General features: G+C 42.7%; 1 protein-coding gene and 1 pseudogene across 6 annotated transcripts in view; one reads left to right on the forward strand and one right to left on the reverse strand.

Annotated features, from left to right (window-relative positions):
• The window catches only part of atxn1a (ataxin 1a), a 345727-nt gene that overhangs the window by 293443 nt on the left and 36979 nt on the right, over nucleotides 1–15305 (forward strand). For all 6 annotated transcript variants that reach the window (XM_078241326.1, XM_078241370.1, XM_078241345.1 and 3 more), the window contains one exon: nucleotides 9597–11552. In XM_078241326.1, the coding sequence (XP_078097452.1) occupies nucleotides 9750–11552 (1803 nt within the window). In that variant the 5' untranslated portion in view covers nucleotides 9597–9749. The remainder of the gene's footprint in view (nucleotides 1–9596; nucleotides 11553–15305) is intronic.
• LOC144481026 (large ribosomal subunit protein eL33 pseudogene) lies at nucleotides 527–836 on the reverse strand (annotated as a pseudogene).

Raw genomic sequence — 15305 nt, forward strand, 5'->3', positions numbered from 1 at the left:
TTGAATGACTTACTGGTTTCGCTTGCATACTCCATCAGCAGCTTTTGTCATTCAGGCTTCTGTTTTCTGTTAATTGAGATTCTGGATTTCTTCATGTTTTTCTATTGACACCATGTTTGCAATGGGGGTTCAGTATTTGTTCCTAGTACAATTTGGTCGCGACTGGACTAACAGTGAGTGGCTGACTGCAGTGCACTATGCATGTTAAAGTCTCTAGGGATTGAGCAGAAGTTTTTATTATCAGCAATATTCAATTGACTGGAATTGAACCAAAATTTTATAAACATATGCATATAAAGTAATTGCGCCACAGAGGAGACCATTTGGTGGTTCATGTCTGTACTACCTACAAAGAGCTCTCTAGCATAATCCCAATTTGCAGCTCTTGATCATTAGGTCTGTAGGTTGCAGCCCTTCAGGTGCATTTACAAGATTTAATGTGATGAGGATTTCTGCCTCTGTCACCCTATTTTTTTTTTTATTAGATCATTTTACTATTTATTGTCAATTGATGTACAGCTGAGCTTTAACTCCTTGATGGATACAGCATCACACGAATCCTGCGCCCATCTGAGTGGGCAGGTTACTACTAAATTTGGCACGCGTCATGCCACTGTTTCAATAAACATGGGTCCCTTTACCCAAAATGATACGAGTCATGGAGTGAAAGTGTTCTTTGCTTTGTGGACATAAGCACATTTCTTGTCCAGGTAAAATTCCATTTCATCACGGCAATAAACGCCCTCAATCTTCAGGAGAGCAGTGTGCTCTCTTTGGTTTTGAAGGCCTTGTTTATAACCAGTAAATACTGCTTTGCACCATAATCTTCCGGGCATTGCGAGAATGCTCGGGGCAGCTGGATCGTCCACCCTGATACCAAAATGGATTTGGGCAGTGAGTTCCAGACCCTACCACCCTTTTTAGGTGAAAGAAATTATCATCAGCTCCCTCTAATCCTTATGTTGATTACTTTAAAACTATGACCCCCCGGTTAATGACCTTTATGCTAATGGAAATCGGCCCTTTCTATCCACTTTATTTATTCCGTCCATAATTTTGTACACTTCAATTAAATCAATAAAGATCTGTGGAAGAACATAGAAGTCTTTAAAATGTGGATGCTAAACCGTATGCTTAAAATTCCACATACATGCCATAGGACCAATGAAGAGGTGCTTGAAATTGCAAGAGCAAAAATAGCTCTTTAAAAAGTGACATCAGAAAGAAAATGTCAGTATTTTGGCCATTTGATCAGAGCTGAAAAACTACAGAGAGCTCTTCTAGCGGGCAACGTGGAGGACAACACGAGGAGTCAGCGTAGATGTACTGGGATGACGGACATTACAGAGCAGTTGCAGGCAAGTTGCAGTGGATGTGTGAGGATGGCGCAAGGCAGATGTGTGTAACATACCATGACAGTATATCTCCTGGTAGGTGTAGCTACAAGTAGCAGCAGCAATTAAATCTTCCTTCAACTTCCTGTGTTCCAATATCTAATCTAATCTTCATAGCTAAAATTCTCCATTCCTGATGACATTCTCCTCCATATCTGAACTCTAATCCAATTGCATCATTCCCTCTGATGTGTTAACTCGAACTATACTCTGCACTCTAGCTGTGGCCTAATTCGTGTTTATACGTTTGTAGCACAATGTGCCTTCTCTTGTATTCTATGCTTCAGCTCAAAAGATAAAATTTAACGCAGATAAGTGTGAAGTTGTTTATTTTGCTAGGAAGAGCAAAGAGAGGCGACAAAAAACTAGATATAATTTTAAGGGCAGATGCAGAGTGGAGAGAGCTCTAGAACATTTATGTAAGTAGCAGCATAGAGTACAAAAGCAATGAAATTATGCTAAATCTTAAAAAGAAACCCTGGCTAGACTTCAGGTGAAGTATAGTTTTCAGTTATGGGTACCACACCCAAGGAAAATGTCAATCCCTTGGATAGGGTTCCAGAGGTTTATTTGAATGGTACCAAGGCTGAAAGACTTCTGTTATGTTGAGACACTGGAGAAACTGGAGTTGTTCTCCTCTTCCTTAGAATGGAAAAGGTTAAGGGAGATTTGATAAAGATGTTTGAAATTTTAAAAGGTTTTAACAGAGTAAATTAAGAAAAGCTGTTTCCCAGCAGCAGAAGAATCTGTAATAAGAAAACAGTCTCATGGTAATTAAGAAAAGATGTGGAGATGCCGGCGTTGGACTGGGGTAAACACAGTAAGAAGTTTAACAACACCAGGTTAAAGTCCAACAGGTTTATTTGGTAGCAAAAGCCACACAAGCTTTCGAGGCTCTAAGCCCCTTCTTCAGGTGAGTGGGAATTCTGTTCACAAACAGAATTCTGTTTGTGAACAGAATTCCCACTCACCTGAAGAAGGGGCTTAGAGCCTCGAAAGCTTGTGTGGCTTTTGCTACCAAATAAACCTGTTGGACTTTAACCTGGTGGTGTTAAACTTCTTACTGAATTAAGAAAAGAGCCAAAGATGATGATGATAAAATCTATTTATTCAGCGAGTTGCCATCATCTGGAATGAACTGCCTGACGATGATGAAAGAGGCGACTTCAGTAATCTCTTTCCAAAGAGAATACTTGGGTGGGGGGGGTGCAGGTATCTGGGAAAAGAAGAAGCGAATGGGACTAGTTAGATTTCTCTTTCTAAAGGACCATGTCGGACCAAATGACCCCATTTTGTGATTCTGATTTGTCAATTTGTGGACTTTATTAACATACTGGGAGGCGATGCTCCCAAAAAGATTCTAAGTGCCGAATACACGTGAAAACTGGAGTAACTCCCACGGTTTTATTTTAGCGGGATTTTCACAATGAATCTCCTACACTCTGTGCACTGCAGAATGCCTCGGAGATTTGCACTGAATATCAGGGGACGGGGCCTATTCCCACTAAAGGGGCTGCAGCATAGCGCTGAGCGGGCCACTGTGCATCTGTCGATCTGTCAGCGCCAAGATCAAGGCATGCATAGTAGCCCCAGCCTCCCAGTTGCTGGCCAGCTCATTTTCTGGCCAGTCCCGTGACCCTGCATCACTGCTCTCCTGGACCCCTCTAGGCCAGCCCCAATGTCCCCCCCCCACCCCCTCCAGTAGTCTGGGAACCGACCCCAGGTCTTAGTTCTACACATTTCACTTTCGAGGTCCACATGTCTTTGTGTTGCAATTACTGGACTATTAGGCCCTTATTGCTGTTAAACCATGTCTTCCTTCAGTGATCTAGCAAGTCCACAGTCAAGTTGCAGCTAGCTCTGGGATTGTCTAAAGCCAAGTAGCCCTTACACCCCACTAAGTGAAATATTAGAACTGCTGTTGTTTGCCCTAGTGGAAAGAAAAACGATTGAATTGATTCCAAAATGTATGTTGTTGGATTGGCCATTGCATTGTATTCAAGCCCCACTGCATGGCTTGAGTGGCACAGTGGTTAGCACTGTTGCTTCACAGCACCAAGGATCCGGGTTCAATTTCGGCCTTGGGTGACTCTGTGAAGTTTGCATGTTCTCTCCGTGTCTGCATGGGTTTCCTCCGGGTGCTCTGGTTTCCTCCCACATTCCAAAGATGTGCAGGTTAGATGGATTGCCGATGCTAAGTTTTTCACACAGAGGGTGGTGGGCGAGTGGAATTGGCTGCCGTCAGTGGTGGTGGAAGCGAACTCAATAGGGTCTTTTAAGAGACTCCTGGATGAGTACGTGGAGCGTAATAGGATGGAGGGTTATAGGTAGGTCTAGAAGGTAGGGATGTGTTCGGCACAACTTGTGGGCCGAAGGGCCTGTTTGTGCTGTAGTTTTTCTATGTTTCTATGTAAATTCCCCTTAGTGTCAGGGGGATGAGGGTACATACATGGGGTTACAGGGATATGGCCTGGGGGGATTGTTGTTGGTGCAGGCTCGAGTGGTCACCTCCTACGCTGTAGGGATTCTATGATTCTGAGTGCAAAATCAACCCTGACGCACCAGCGTAGTACTGAGGGAGTACTACACTATTGGAGGTGCTGTTTTTCGGATGAGAAACCAAGACCCTGTCTGCCTGCTCTGGTGGATGTAAGATCCTATAGCGCTATTTTAAAGAAAACCAGGAGCAATATCTCCAGTTTACTGACTTATCCCTTAATCAACATCACAAAAAGCAGATCCTCTGGTCATTTTCACATTATGAATATTGTGTTCAATGTGGATTCAGCCTGGGCCACGACTTTGGATTTCATTACTACCCAGGTCCAAACATGGACAAAGAGCTGAGCTCGAGAGGAGGTGAGGTTGACTGCCCTATCAACTTTCTGACAGCGTATCTTACCCAGGCCCCCTCCACTCCCTATTCCCATAACCCCACACATTTACCATGGCTAATTTATCTAACCTACACATCTTGAGACATAAAGGGGAATTTTTTACTACGGTCAATCTACCTAACCTGCAATCTTTGCCTGTGGTAGAAAGCAGGAACACCCAATGGAAATCCATGCAGACATGGGGAGAATGTGCAAACAGTCACCAAGGCCGGAATTGAACCCGGTCCCTGGTGCTGTGATGCAGCAGTGCTAACTACTGCACCTCCATGCCACCCCAAATCAATGCAATTCCTTCTAGCATAAGGTGGGGCAGTTTGCTGATGATTGCACAATTGCATAATGTGCATAATTAATCACATAAGAGAGTCTAACCATCTCCCTGTGACATTCAATTACATTGTCATCACCAAATCCCCCATTATAAAGGCCCTGGGGGTTACCATTGACTAGAAATTGATTTGGGCCAATCAGACAAATAATCTGATGACATGAGCAGTTCAAAGGTTGAGAAGTCTGAGGTGAGTAACCCACAAACTGACTCCCCAAAGCCAGTCCACCATCAACAAGGCATCGTGATGGTACAGGAATGTGATGGAATACACTCCGTTTGCCTGGATGAGTACAGCTCCAACAACACCTGAAGCTCAACACCATCCAGAACAAAGATCGCATGAGCAGCACTTCATCCACCCATCATGCCCTCTACCACTCTCACACAGTAATACAGTGTTCACCACGTACGAGCAATTCACCAAAACGTCTTGGATACCTTCCAAATCCACGACACCTACCATTTAAGGGTACTAGGGAGGAGATGTAAAGAAACCTACAAGTTCCTCTTCAAGCCCCACACCATCCTGACTTGGAACTGTATCACTGTTCCTTCACTGTTGCTGGCTCAAAATCCTGGAATTCCCTACTCAGCAGCACTGTGGGTGTACCTACACCACATAGACTGAAGTGGTTCAAGAAGGTGGCTCACCACCACCTTCTCTAGAGCAAGTAGGGATGGGCAACAAATACTGGCCTAGCCGCACACTCGTATCCCATTAAAGCATATAGAAAAATGCAAGTCTTCGGTGTATTCAAGACGGTCATCAATTGGTATTAGCAGAGTGCAATATGAAACAACTGTGCACTTCAAAGTTTCATACCTCTTCCTCATTCTGGCAAAGTATCCTAAGCAAAATAGTGAATCAGTTCTTATTTGTGATTTATATTCATTACACTTAAAGAATCAAAATGACATGGTGAAGTAGTTGTGTTTGAGGAAGAGAAGACGATTGGTCCATCTAATGACCTTTCCAAATCTTCCATCAGATTCCTTCCTGCGGTCTCTTACTGAAAAGAATGTTACATAAATTGGAGGACCCCCCCCGGCCCCACACTATACTCCTGAAATCTATTGGCAACAAAATAACAGCATTTAATCTTTCCATTCCTTTGAAATCTTGCATATCTCTTATCAAGTTCTCCTCACTCTCTTTTCCAGAGAGTAAAATTTCAGGGAAAATTATCTTTCCTCAAAGGAACTTTTAAGTTTAAGAATTTTCCTCTGGGCTCCTCGGTTTGGATTCCACCAGGGTACTCAGCTTCTGGTCTCATTACAGCCTTGATCCAAACATTAAAGTAAGAGCTGAACTCAAAATGAGGTGAGGGGGACTGTCTTTGACATCAAAGTAGCATTTGATTGTGTGTGGCAATAAGGAGCCCTAGCAAAACTGAAATCAATGGGAATCTGATTGGAGTCATATTGGGCACAAAGGAAAATGGTTGTGTTTGTTGGAGGTTGATCATCTCAGTCCTGGGATATTGCTGCAGGGGTTTCTCAGGATTGTGCTCTAGGCCCAACCATCATCTTTCATCAATGACCTTCCTTCCATAATAAAGTCAGAAGTGGGGATGTTCATGGATGATTGTGCAATGTTCAGCAGCATTTATGACTCGGGTACTGAAACAGTCTGTATCCATGTGCAGCAAGACCTGGACAATATTCAGGCTTGGGCTGATAAGTGGCAAGTAACAGTCATGCCACACACATGCCATCTCCAGCAAAAGATAATTTAACCATCTTCCCCTGGCATTTCAGTGGCACTACCATTGCTGAAACCCCTACTATTGCTATCCTAAAGGTTACCATTGACCAGAAACTTAACTGGGCCAGCAATATAAATACTGCGGCTATAAGAGCAGGTCAATGACTGGGAATCCTGTGGAGAGTAACTCAACTCCTGACTCCCGAGAGACTGTTCACCATTTACAAGGCACAAGTCAGGAATGTGATGAAATACTCTCCACTTGCCTTGACGTGTACAGCTCCAACAATACTAAAGAAGCTTGACACCATCCAGAACACAGCAGCCTGCTTGATTGACATGCCATCCACCGCAATAAAACCTCATTGCCTCCACCACTGATGTATTGTGTACCATCTACAAGATGCACTACAGCAACTCACTAAGGCTCCTTTGATAGCCCCCTTCAAACTCATGGGCCGGAATTTTACCGACACATCCACCCCAATTCCGGGGGGGCAGGTGAGACTCCTGAGAACAGCATTCTGTGTTGGCCTTGGGCGGGATCTCGTATGAACCTCGGGCAGACGTGCTGGTAAAATTCCACCTATGATCTCCACCACCTAAAGGAACTAGGGCAGCAGATGTGTGGGACTACCACCACCTGCAAGTCCTAACCAAACTTGTGGGTTTTCCTGCAACACATGGATTCTGTCATTGAAGGCGGCGGCTCCTCCACCATCACCTCGAGAGCAGTTGAAGATGGCAATAAGTGCTGGCCAATGACACCCACAAGTAAATAAAGAAAAAAAACACTGACTGGAAGTAATTTTTTAAGTCTTGCTTGCTCCTTTTGGTGAAAGAATTCCGAAAAGAGTGTTAAAAAACTGATGCAATAAAAGAGTCAGGACATTAGTGTGGGGCAAACAGGCTGTGCTATCTTTTACCCCTTGACTCATATTTTTGTTAGATAGGAACAGAATTGTTTCACAAGCAATGGTTGGCAGTGCCCAAGGCGCTGTTGAGCATAACCAGCCCAGTAATGAATCCCATGAGCATGTAATTGTGCATCTCTGATATAACATGCAGAGTGCAATGTTTCTGGCCTGGAATGTGTTTACTCCAGTGCATTTTCCCAACAGCAATATGAGAAGCAGCATAGGTACGTTTTTGTCTCACCGGTTTAACTCCTTTCTTTACTCTATGCTCTGTATGTCAAGTGTTTAAATTTCTACATATTCCTGTATTCTTTGTTTATCTTTAAACCTCCTAATTTGAGGGTTTTATTCCCCCCCCTTTGAAGTTCTAAATGAAATTAAATCTTTATAACCGGAGCTTGTATTTAATCAGCAAAATAATTTTCAAATGAGTAAATTAAATGGTTTAACTGTTCAATACCTTTCACGATATTTAATGATCAAAGAAAGACTCTGGGCATCATTAGCTGTTTCCTCAGCACCTCCTGTTCCATGGAACAACTGTAGGCCATCGGTATGGGATACAGAGCACTCCAGGGGCCACTTTCTGTCATTGTGCCCTTGGCAGAAAGCCTTGCCACCAATAATGCAATTTTAAAAATGACTGGGAAAACACGTGGACCTGTTTTTTTTCCAAGACACATGAGTAGGCAGCACGAATGCTGGAAGATTATCCTAATGCTGCTCGTTAGTACGCAAAGACAAACTTCAGTTGCATCAAACAGGAACCTGCGTGCATGCATCATTCATGATTGCATTAGGCCAGTGCTGCCATTTTCAGTGGTTTATCGTGATTATTCAAGTTGAAATCTTTCAGGTTACATCTTTAAAATCAAGAAGATGTTTATGCTGCTATCCTGCAGTCTTCTGAATTCAGCATCATACCAAACTGGCATGCATTAATTTTAATAGCATGTTTAAGCTGCTATTAGCCATGTATTAATTTTTGTTTATGCACATTTCAGTATAACTTCTTCTTGTAGCAGGCTTTTAGTTCCTCTCTGTGTAGCTTAAACCACACTCGCAGAGTATTCTACCTCCTTTTTAAAATCTAATTTATGTTTGCAAAAGATGGACTTTGTAAATGAGTGTAAGACATTCCATTTTGATGAGATATCCAGCAAGCAAAGCATCTCTATTCTTTGAAAAGATAAATTTAGCTTCTGCTTGGACTGGGCTTTATAAATACTTCCAAAAGATATTTACAGCCTGCATTTATTTTTATGCTATCACTGGCCTCAGCTAAAGAGCTAAATATAGAACATAGAACATAGAACAGTACAGCACAGAACAGGCCCTTTGGCCCACGATGTTGTGCCGAGCTTTATCTGAAACCAAGATCAAGCTATCCCACTCCCTATCATCCTGGTGTGCTCCATGTGCCTATCCAATAACCGCTTAAATGTTCCTAAAGTGTCTGACTCCACTATCACTGCAGGCAGTCCGTTCCACACCCCAACCACTGCGCAAAGAACCTACCTCTGATATCCTTCCTATATCTCCCACCACGAACCCTATAGTTATGCCCCCTTGTAATAAGAGGATGTCTTAAGTACCAGCCTGAATTAATTACTGAATACTTTATTAATTGTATAACACCAGTTAAAAGCATCTATTGTCTGTTTAAAAATATTTTCTTTAGTTTGCATTAGTGTAGTATTTAACTTCCTCACATTACTGCTTAGTACTGAGCAAATGCACATTGTGAATTTTTGAAAATATTGTGAATGAAACTCTGCATTTAAATTAATTAGAAATAAGATGAAAATATTGATTTTTATAGGAGTGATTATTTGCATAACTGCACAACCATTTCCAAGCTGTGATTTGGAAAAAGAAATAGTACTGAGATTTAAAATAGCAAAATATTGATGTGCATGCTCAGCCTTCATTTTAGGCTGCTTGGAATTGGTTTGTAGGGAATTAAGTCTGTGTTATCAAAGCACCTAATATTCATATGGATTGCATTTGTTTTTGTGAAAAGTGGTAAGGAATACCTTTCCCTTGGGGATTAAACATAATTTGATGTGATGCTTTGGCTGCAGGTCTGTTGTATTCACCTGCTTTAAAACAATTTGTGGCATTTCTGGGAGAGGGAGGGGAAGGGGATGAAAGGAAAAGAAAGTAATAAATAGAAAGAAACTGGTTTTTCACAGATGACTTGAAATCTAAAAAACTAATCTGATTGGGGTGGAAATATAGTGAGGATATTTGTATAGTTCAGGTTGCAATGATTTTTAATTTCTATATTTGCTATAAGTTGAGTTGTCCTGTTTGCTAAATGTGAGGTTTTAACCTTTCTTTACATTTCAGATTCCAGAGCAGTTGTGAAGAATTCTGGCTGGAGGAAATGATGCCTCATGCAGTTCTTGGATCATTTTGGGACGAACTGCCAGAAAGCAAATGCGACATCCAGGTTATCAAACTAGAAACAAAGCCTAACAGACACTAAGCAAGTTTTTAAAAATGAAATCGAACCAGGAACGCAGCAATGAATGTTTACCACCCAAAAAGCGGGAGTTTCCTGTTAGCACCCTGTCCTTGGCAGAGAAGGCAGTTGTAGCAGCTACTGTGAGTGAGAACAGTCGCAGTGAAAACTTGGCATGGCTCGCCAATGTAGCTAGCAGCCAAAGCAGTGTGGGCATGAGATATGGACATGTCAAAGCAGCAGGAGAAACCCCAGTGGAAACTGGCTTACCGATATATAAACCACTAGCAACTGCAGTGGACTATTCATCACCTGGGAATGTTAGAGCATCTCCAGGGGTAACACATCTTCGTGCTGTTTATTCATCTTCAGCATTAGCTCAGTCAGGACATTCTGCATCGCCAGTAGAGTATGCCCCCCTACAACCTGCTACTTTTCAGTTTGTTGGGCCACCTTACAGCGGACCATACTCCAGCCCAGCTGCATTCGTTCCTTCCCCATTAATCTCCCCGACAGCCTCTAATGCCTCTGCCACTCCATCTCAGTATTCCCATCTAGAACCCTACTCTACAATCTTTGCCAGTATGGGTAGCCCATCCCAGCATAAAGTTGAGCAGCAGGTGGTCAGGCCACACAGAATGATAACCGGGTCACCTCTACCGACAGTGCAAAATCAGTATGTGCAAATTTCAAGTTCGTCTCCAAATGTGAACAGGCCCCTCTCCCCTACGACAGTTCCCCTCCATTTGCGCACTCACCCATCCCTGATTCCACATACCCTCTCAGCCAGTACACCATCACAGGTGGTTCTCCAGTATGCAGATGCCGGATACCATGTTGCATCAAGGGAATCCATAAGGAAGGTTGAAGACATCAGGCCACATTTAGTTCCAAGAAGGGAAGTATCAAATGGTGAAATTGAAAAAAGCAGGAGATACGCCATCTCACCCAGCACAGAAATGAACATGGAAAAAACAGCAAACAAACCAGTTTCTCGGCACTATGAAATAAGGCATGGGACCCATGGGGTTGTTCACTCAAATCCTGCTGACTATAATGCACAAGAAACTTTAGGCCCTAGAGCCTCAGTAATGATTATACCCAACAGTCACACGCCTACTACAGATCTGGAGGTCCAACAGGCCATAGACAGGGACAGCTCTCCTTTGGCATTATATGATAAGACTAATTTAAATCATGGGAAGGCTGCATTTTCGCCACATTCTGTCATCCAAACTACCCATAATCCCACTGAGCACCTCTCGATAGGACTACCTGCTAGTGCTGTGTACCCTGGCGCTCAGCAGCCACTTATTGGTTACATAAGCAGTCAACAGCAAGCACTTAGTTACCATGGGAACTTGCAACAACATCTAGTAATCCCAGGCACCCAACCCCTCCTCATTCCTGTATGCAGTACAGCAGTTGAAGCATCAGGGGTAACGTCTACAATAGTTACGACATCTCCTCAGTTTGCTCATCCATTTGTCAGCACGGCCAGTCCCAAGAGCGAGAACTATCATCCTGAATCGCTTGTTACTCAGCCAACTTATCACACGACCGTCGTACAGGCCCAAGTACACCTGCCAGTAGTGCAGTCGGTGAACTCTCCTGTTGCAGCTTCTAATCAACTGCCTCCCTACTTCATGAAAGGATCAATCATACAGCTAGCTAATGGAGAACTTAAGAGAGTTGAAGATTTAAAAACGGAGGACTTCATACAGAGTGCTGAAATCAGCAGTGACCTGAAGATTGACTCTAGTACTGTGGAGCGCGTTGAAGGCAGTCACACCTCCAGCTTTGCTCTCTTGCAGTTTGCAGTTGGAGAACACAGAGCACAGGTATGATTGACCAGGTCAACTGGAGCATTTTATGTTTCTTTGCAAAGATAAGATTGAATATCAGGATTGTGTCATTCTTCTACTGACAGGTTCACACAATTATGTTTTTGGGTGGTGAATCGGGAAAAGCAATTGCCATCCAAATTTGTAATTTCCCATTCATTTCTGACCAAAAATCAAGCCCAGAGATGCATGTACATAGTCATGGTGATGTCATTGCACATTGCGTGTAATGTTTGCCTTTTTAACATCACTGATCTGATGACTGCACATATCAGAACTTGATTTTCAGCAGGAAAGCCTGAATTTTTCTTGAGGGAATTTGGATCATTAGGTGATATCGTGCAAATGTCAAGTCTTTCATTCTTAGTGGGGTACAGAGCAGAAGCAGCAGTTGGTTAATGCAGTTACTACACTAGTGATCCCATGAAGGCAGATTATAAATTAAACACTGGTACAAATTACATACCATAGCACTGTTTACTTAAAATAAGATCTTAAATGTTCCCCATTGATGTAATTTCCAACAGTTCAATATCAGTGGCAGGTAAGGGCAGTGGCCAAAGCAAAAGGTATGTGCTATTTAGTTTAAAGAAAACTATCTAGGGATTAAATGTGCATCTTACGGTGAGCCCTTTGAGAGTATTGTCTGAGTGTGTCATTTAGTTTAGTTGTGTTAATTTTTCTTTCAAATTTTTGAAATGGTCGATATTTTTTAACAGATTTTTCTCTCAACTTGCCTGGATATTTGGAGCTCAGTTTTCCCTACTACCTTTCTCCCTCTTGTGGGGGAAGTGGGAGGATGGAGGTGCGCAGGGGAGACCCTGGGCAACATAAAACCCAGGCTTTTTAAGTTATCAATAACAACTGATCCACAAGTGTGGCGAGTGCTTCTACCAATGCCATTAAAACGAGCTGGCAGAAGGCACCCATCTGTAGGAGTTGGAGTTTGGGCTGCTTTGACTCGTATACAGTTTCACGGCTATTTGCTGAGCCTTTAGATGGAGCTGTGATGGGGTGTTGAAGAGAAAAATTGTAAATACATTTGAAAGTAAATAAGGTTGGTCAGCATCATTATTAGAAGATTTTGAAACTGTTAAACACTAAAGTTCAGGTGATTCATGAGTGGAAAAGCAATTTTGAAAACTTGTGTTAGGCATGAAATAATATAGGCTTGGCATAAAAAACTATTTCAGGTTTTCAATAATGTGTAACCTCGCTACTATCAACCACCCTTTGATATTAAGGAAAAAGAACAGGATGCCATCATGCTTATTTTTGCAGTGAGTTCTTTGATAGCTCTTTGATAACTGGTAACTTTGGTAACTTGGGTGGCACAGTGGGTAGCACTGCTGCCTCACAGCGCCAGCGACCCGGGTTCGATTCCGGCCTCGAGTCATCGTCTGTGTCGAGTTTGCATGTTCTCCCCGTGTCTGCGTGGGTTTCCTCCGGGTGCTCCGGTTTCCTCCCACACTCCAAAGATGTGCGGGTTATATTTGGCCATGTTCAATTGTACCTTAGCGTCAGGGGGGCTAGGAGGGTAAATTAGGAGGGTAAATATGTAGGGTTACAGGGATAAAACCTGGGTGGGATAGTTATTGGTTCAGGCTCATGGGCCAAATGGCCTGCTTCTGCACTGTAGATTCTATGAAACCTGTTGTTCAGAATGAGCTTCTGCAGATTGAACAGTGGATCCCAGCACCAAATTGAAGATCTTGATTTTCAGTGTTACACCTGTGCCACATTCCTCAGATGGTTTTCAATTCTTTTCTGCACACCTATCACCCATGGCTCCAAATAGCTGCTTCTGCAAGGCTGTGGTCACACTATAAGGGGTGGGGATTGTAGGATGTGGGAAATGATGAACTTGGAGGTCACAAAGCTAGAACTGTAGATACAATATTAAATCCTGTAAGATTACAAATTAGTCACAGATCAGGAAGATTACAGAATGTTTGCGGGTCCAGAGGATAACAAGGCAGTTGTGGATCCATGAGATTACAATTTGGTGGATGGGGGAATGATGCAAAATGAAGCACTTGAATTTAGTCAGTAGTTTCGGCCTTTTGTTTGGCTGATATCATAAGTCAAGAAGGTTTGGTTCACTGATTCCTTAACGGTAGATACTGTTATGTTAAAGTGTGCTGACATTCAGACATCAGTATTCTTACGTGTGAAATTTAGCATATTAGTCAGTTTCCACTGCATTGATCATTATCAATCCCATGCTCACTTTCACTTTTGCCCAATGTTTATTACCGTCTCCCACATATCTCTGCTCCCTTAAGGCCAATTTTGATGGTATCAGACAGGAACTTTCAGAAGTTAATTGGGGGAGTCTGTGGGAAGGCAAAGGGACGTCTGGTAAGTGGCATGCTTTCAAAAGTGTGTTAACCAGGGTTCAGGGTAAACACATTCCTCTGAGAGTGACGGGCAAGGCTGGCAGAAGTCAGGAACCCTGGATGACTCAGGATATTGAGGCCATGGTCAAGAAGAAGAACGAGGCACATGACATGCATAGGCAGCTCGGATCAAGTGAACCTCTTGAAGAGTATAGGGGGTGTAGGAGTAGAGTTAAGAGAGAAATCAGGAGGGCAAAAAGGGGACACGAGATTGTTTTGGCAGATAAGGCAAAGGAGAATCCAAAGAGCTTCGACGAATACATAAAGGGCAAAAGAGTAACAAGGGAGAGAGTAGGGCCTCTTAAGGATCAACAAGGTCATCTATGTGCGGATCCACAAGAGATGGGTGAGATCCTAAATGAATATTTCTCATCAGTATTTACTGTTGAGAAAAGCATGGACGTTAGGGAACTTGGGGAAATAAATAGTGATGTCTTGAGGAGTGTACATATTACAGAGAAGGAGGTGCTGGAAGTCTTAAAGCGCATCAAGGTAGATAAATCCCCGGGACCTGATGAAGTATATCCCAGGACGTTGTGGGAGGCTAGGGAGGAAATTGCGGGTCCCCTAGTCGAGATATTTGAATCATCGATAGTCACGGGTGAGGTGCCTGAAGATTGGAGAGTGGCAAATGTTGTGCCTTTATTTAAAAAGGGCTGCAGGGAAAAGCCTGGGAACTACGGGCCAGTGAGCCTCACATCTGTGGTGGGTAAATTGTTGGAAGATATTTTGAGAGACAGGATCTACAGTCATTTAGAGATGCAAGGACTGATTAGGGACAGTCAGCATGGCTTTGTGAGTGGAAAATCATGTCTCACAAATTTGATTGAGTTTTTTGAAAAAGTGAGAGAAATAAGAAAAGCAGGAGAAGTATATCTAAAATTTTGACATTTTAAAAATCTCTCAATCTGAAGTAACGAGATTCCAAACTTATTGTTTACATTCTGAGTGAGAGGAATTGATTAAGACTCTAAAAGTTACTGCACCATTAAAGGATATTTGGACTATTAATTATTAGTCTTGACTTTCTGACAAATTTACTAGGCAATTAAGTTGCAAATGCAGAAATGTCATGAAAAATCATATGAAGTTGAGAGCAATATGCCATTTTTATGAAGCCAACAAGCCAGTAAATGGTGAATCACAATTCCTGAAGGCTCGAGGCCAATTCCGGCAAGTTGGAGCAGCAATGGGAGAGGATGGACCACTGTTGAGTTGAGTTTTGGAAAATTGCAATTCCTGGAGGCTCGAGATCGAGTCTGAGCAATTTGAAACAGCAACAGGCGAGGATGGATTGCTTTAAAATAGTTTGAGAAATGGGGGAAAATAATCAGTATGATGTCACAGGTAA

This window comes from Mustelus asterias, chromosome 2 (genome assembly GCF_964213995.1).
Source record: "Mustelus asterias chromosome 2, sMusAst1.hap1.1, whole genome shotgun sequence".
In the NCBI taxonomy this organism is placed as follows: Eukaryota; Metazoa; Chordata; class Chondrichthyes; order Carcharhiniformes; family Triakidae; genus Mustelus; species Mustelus asterias.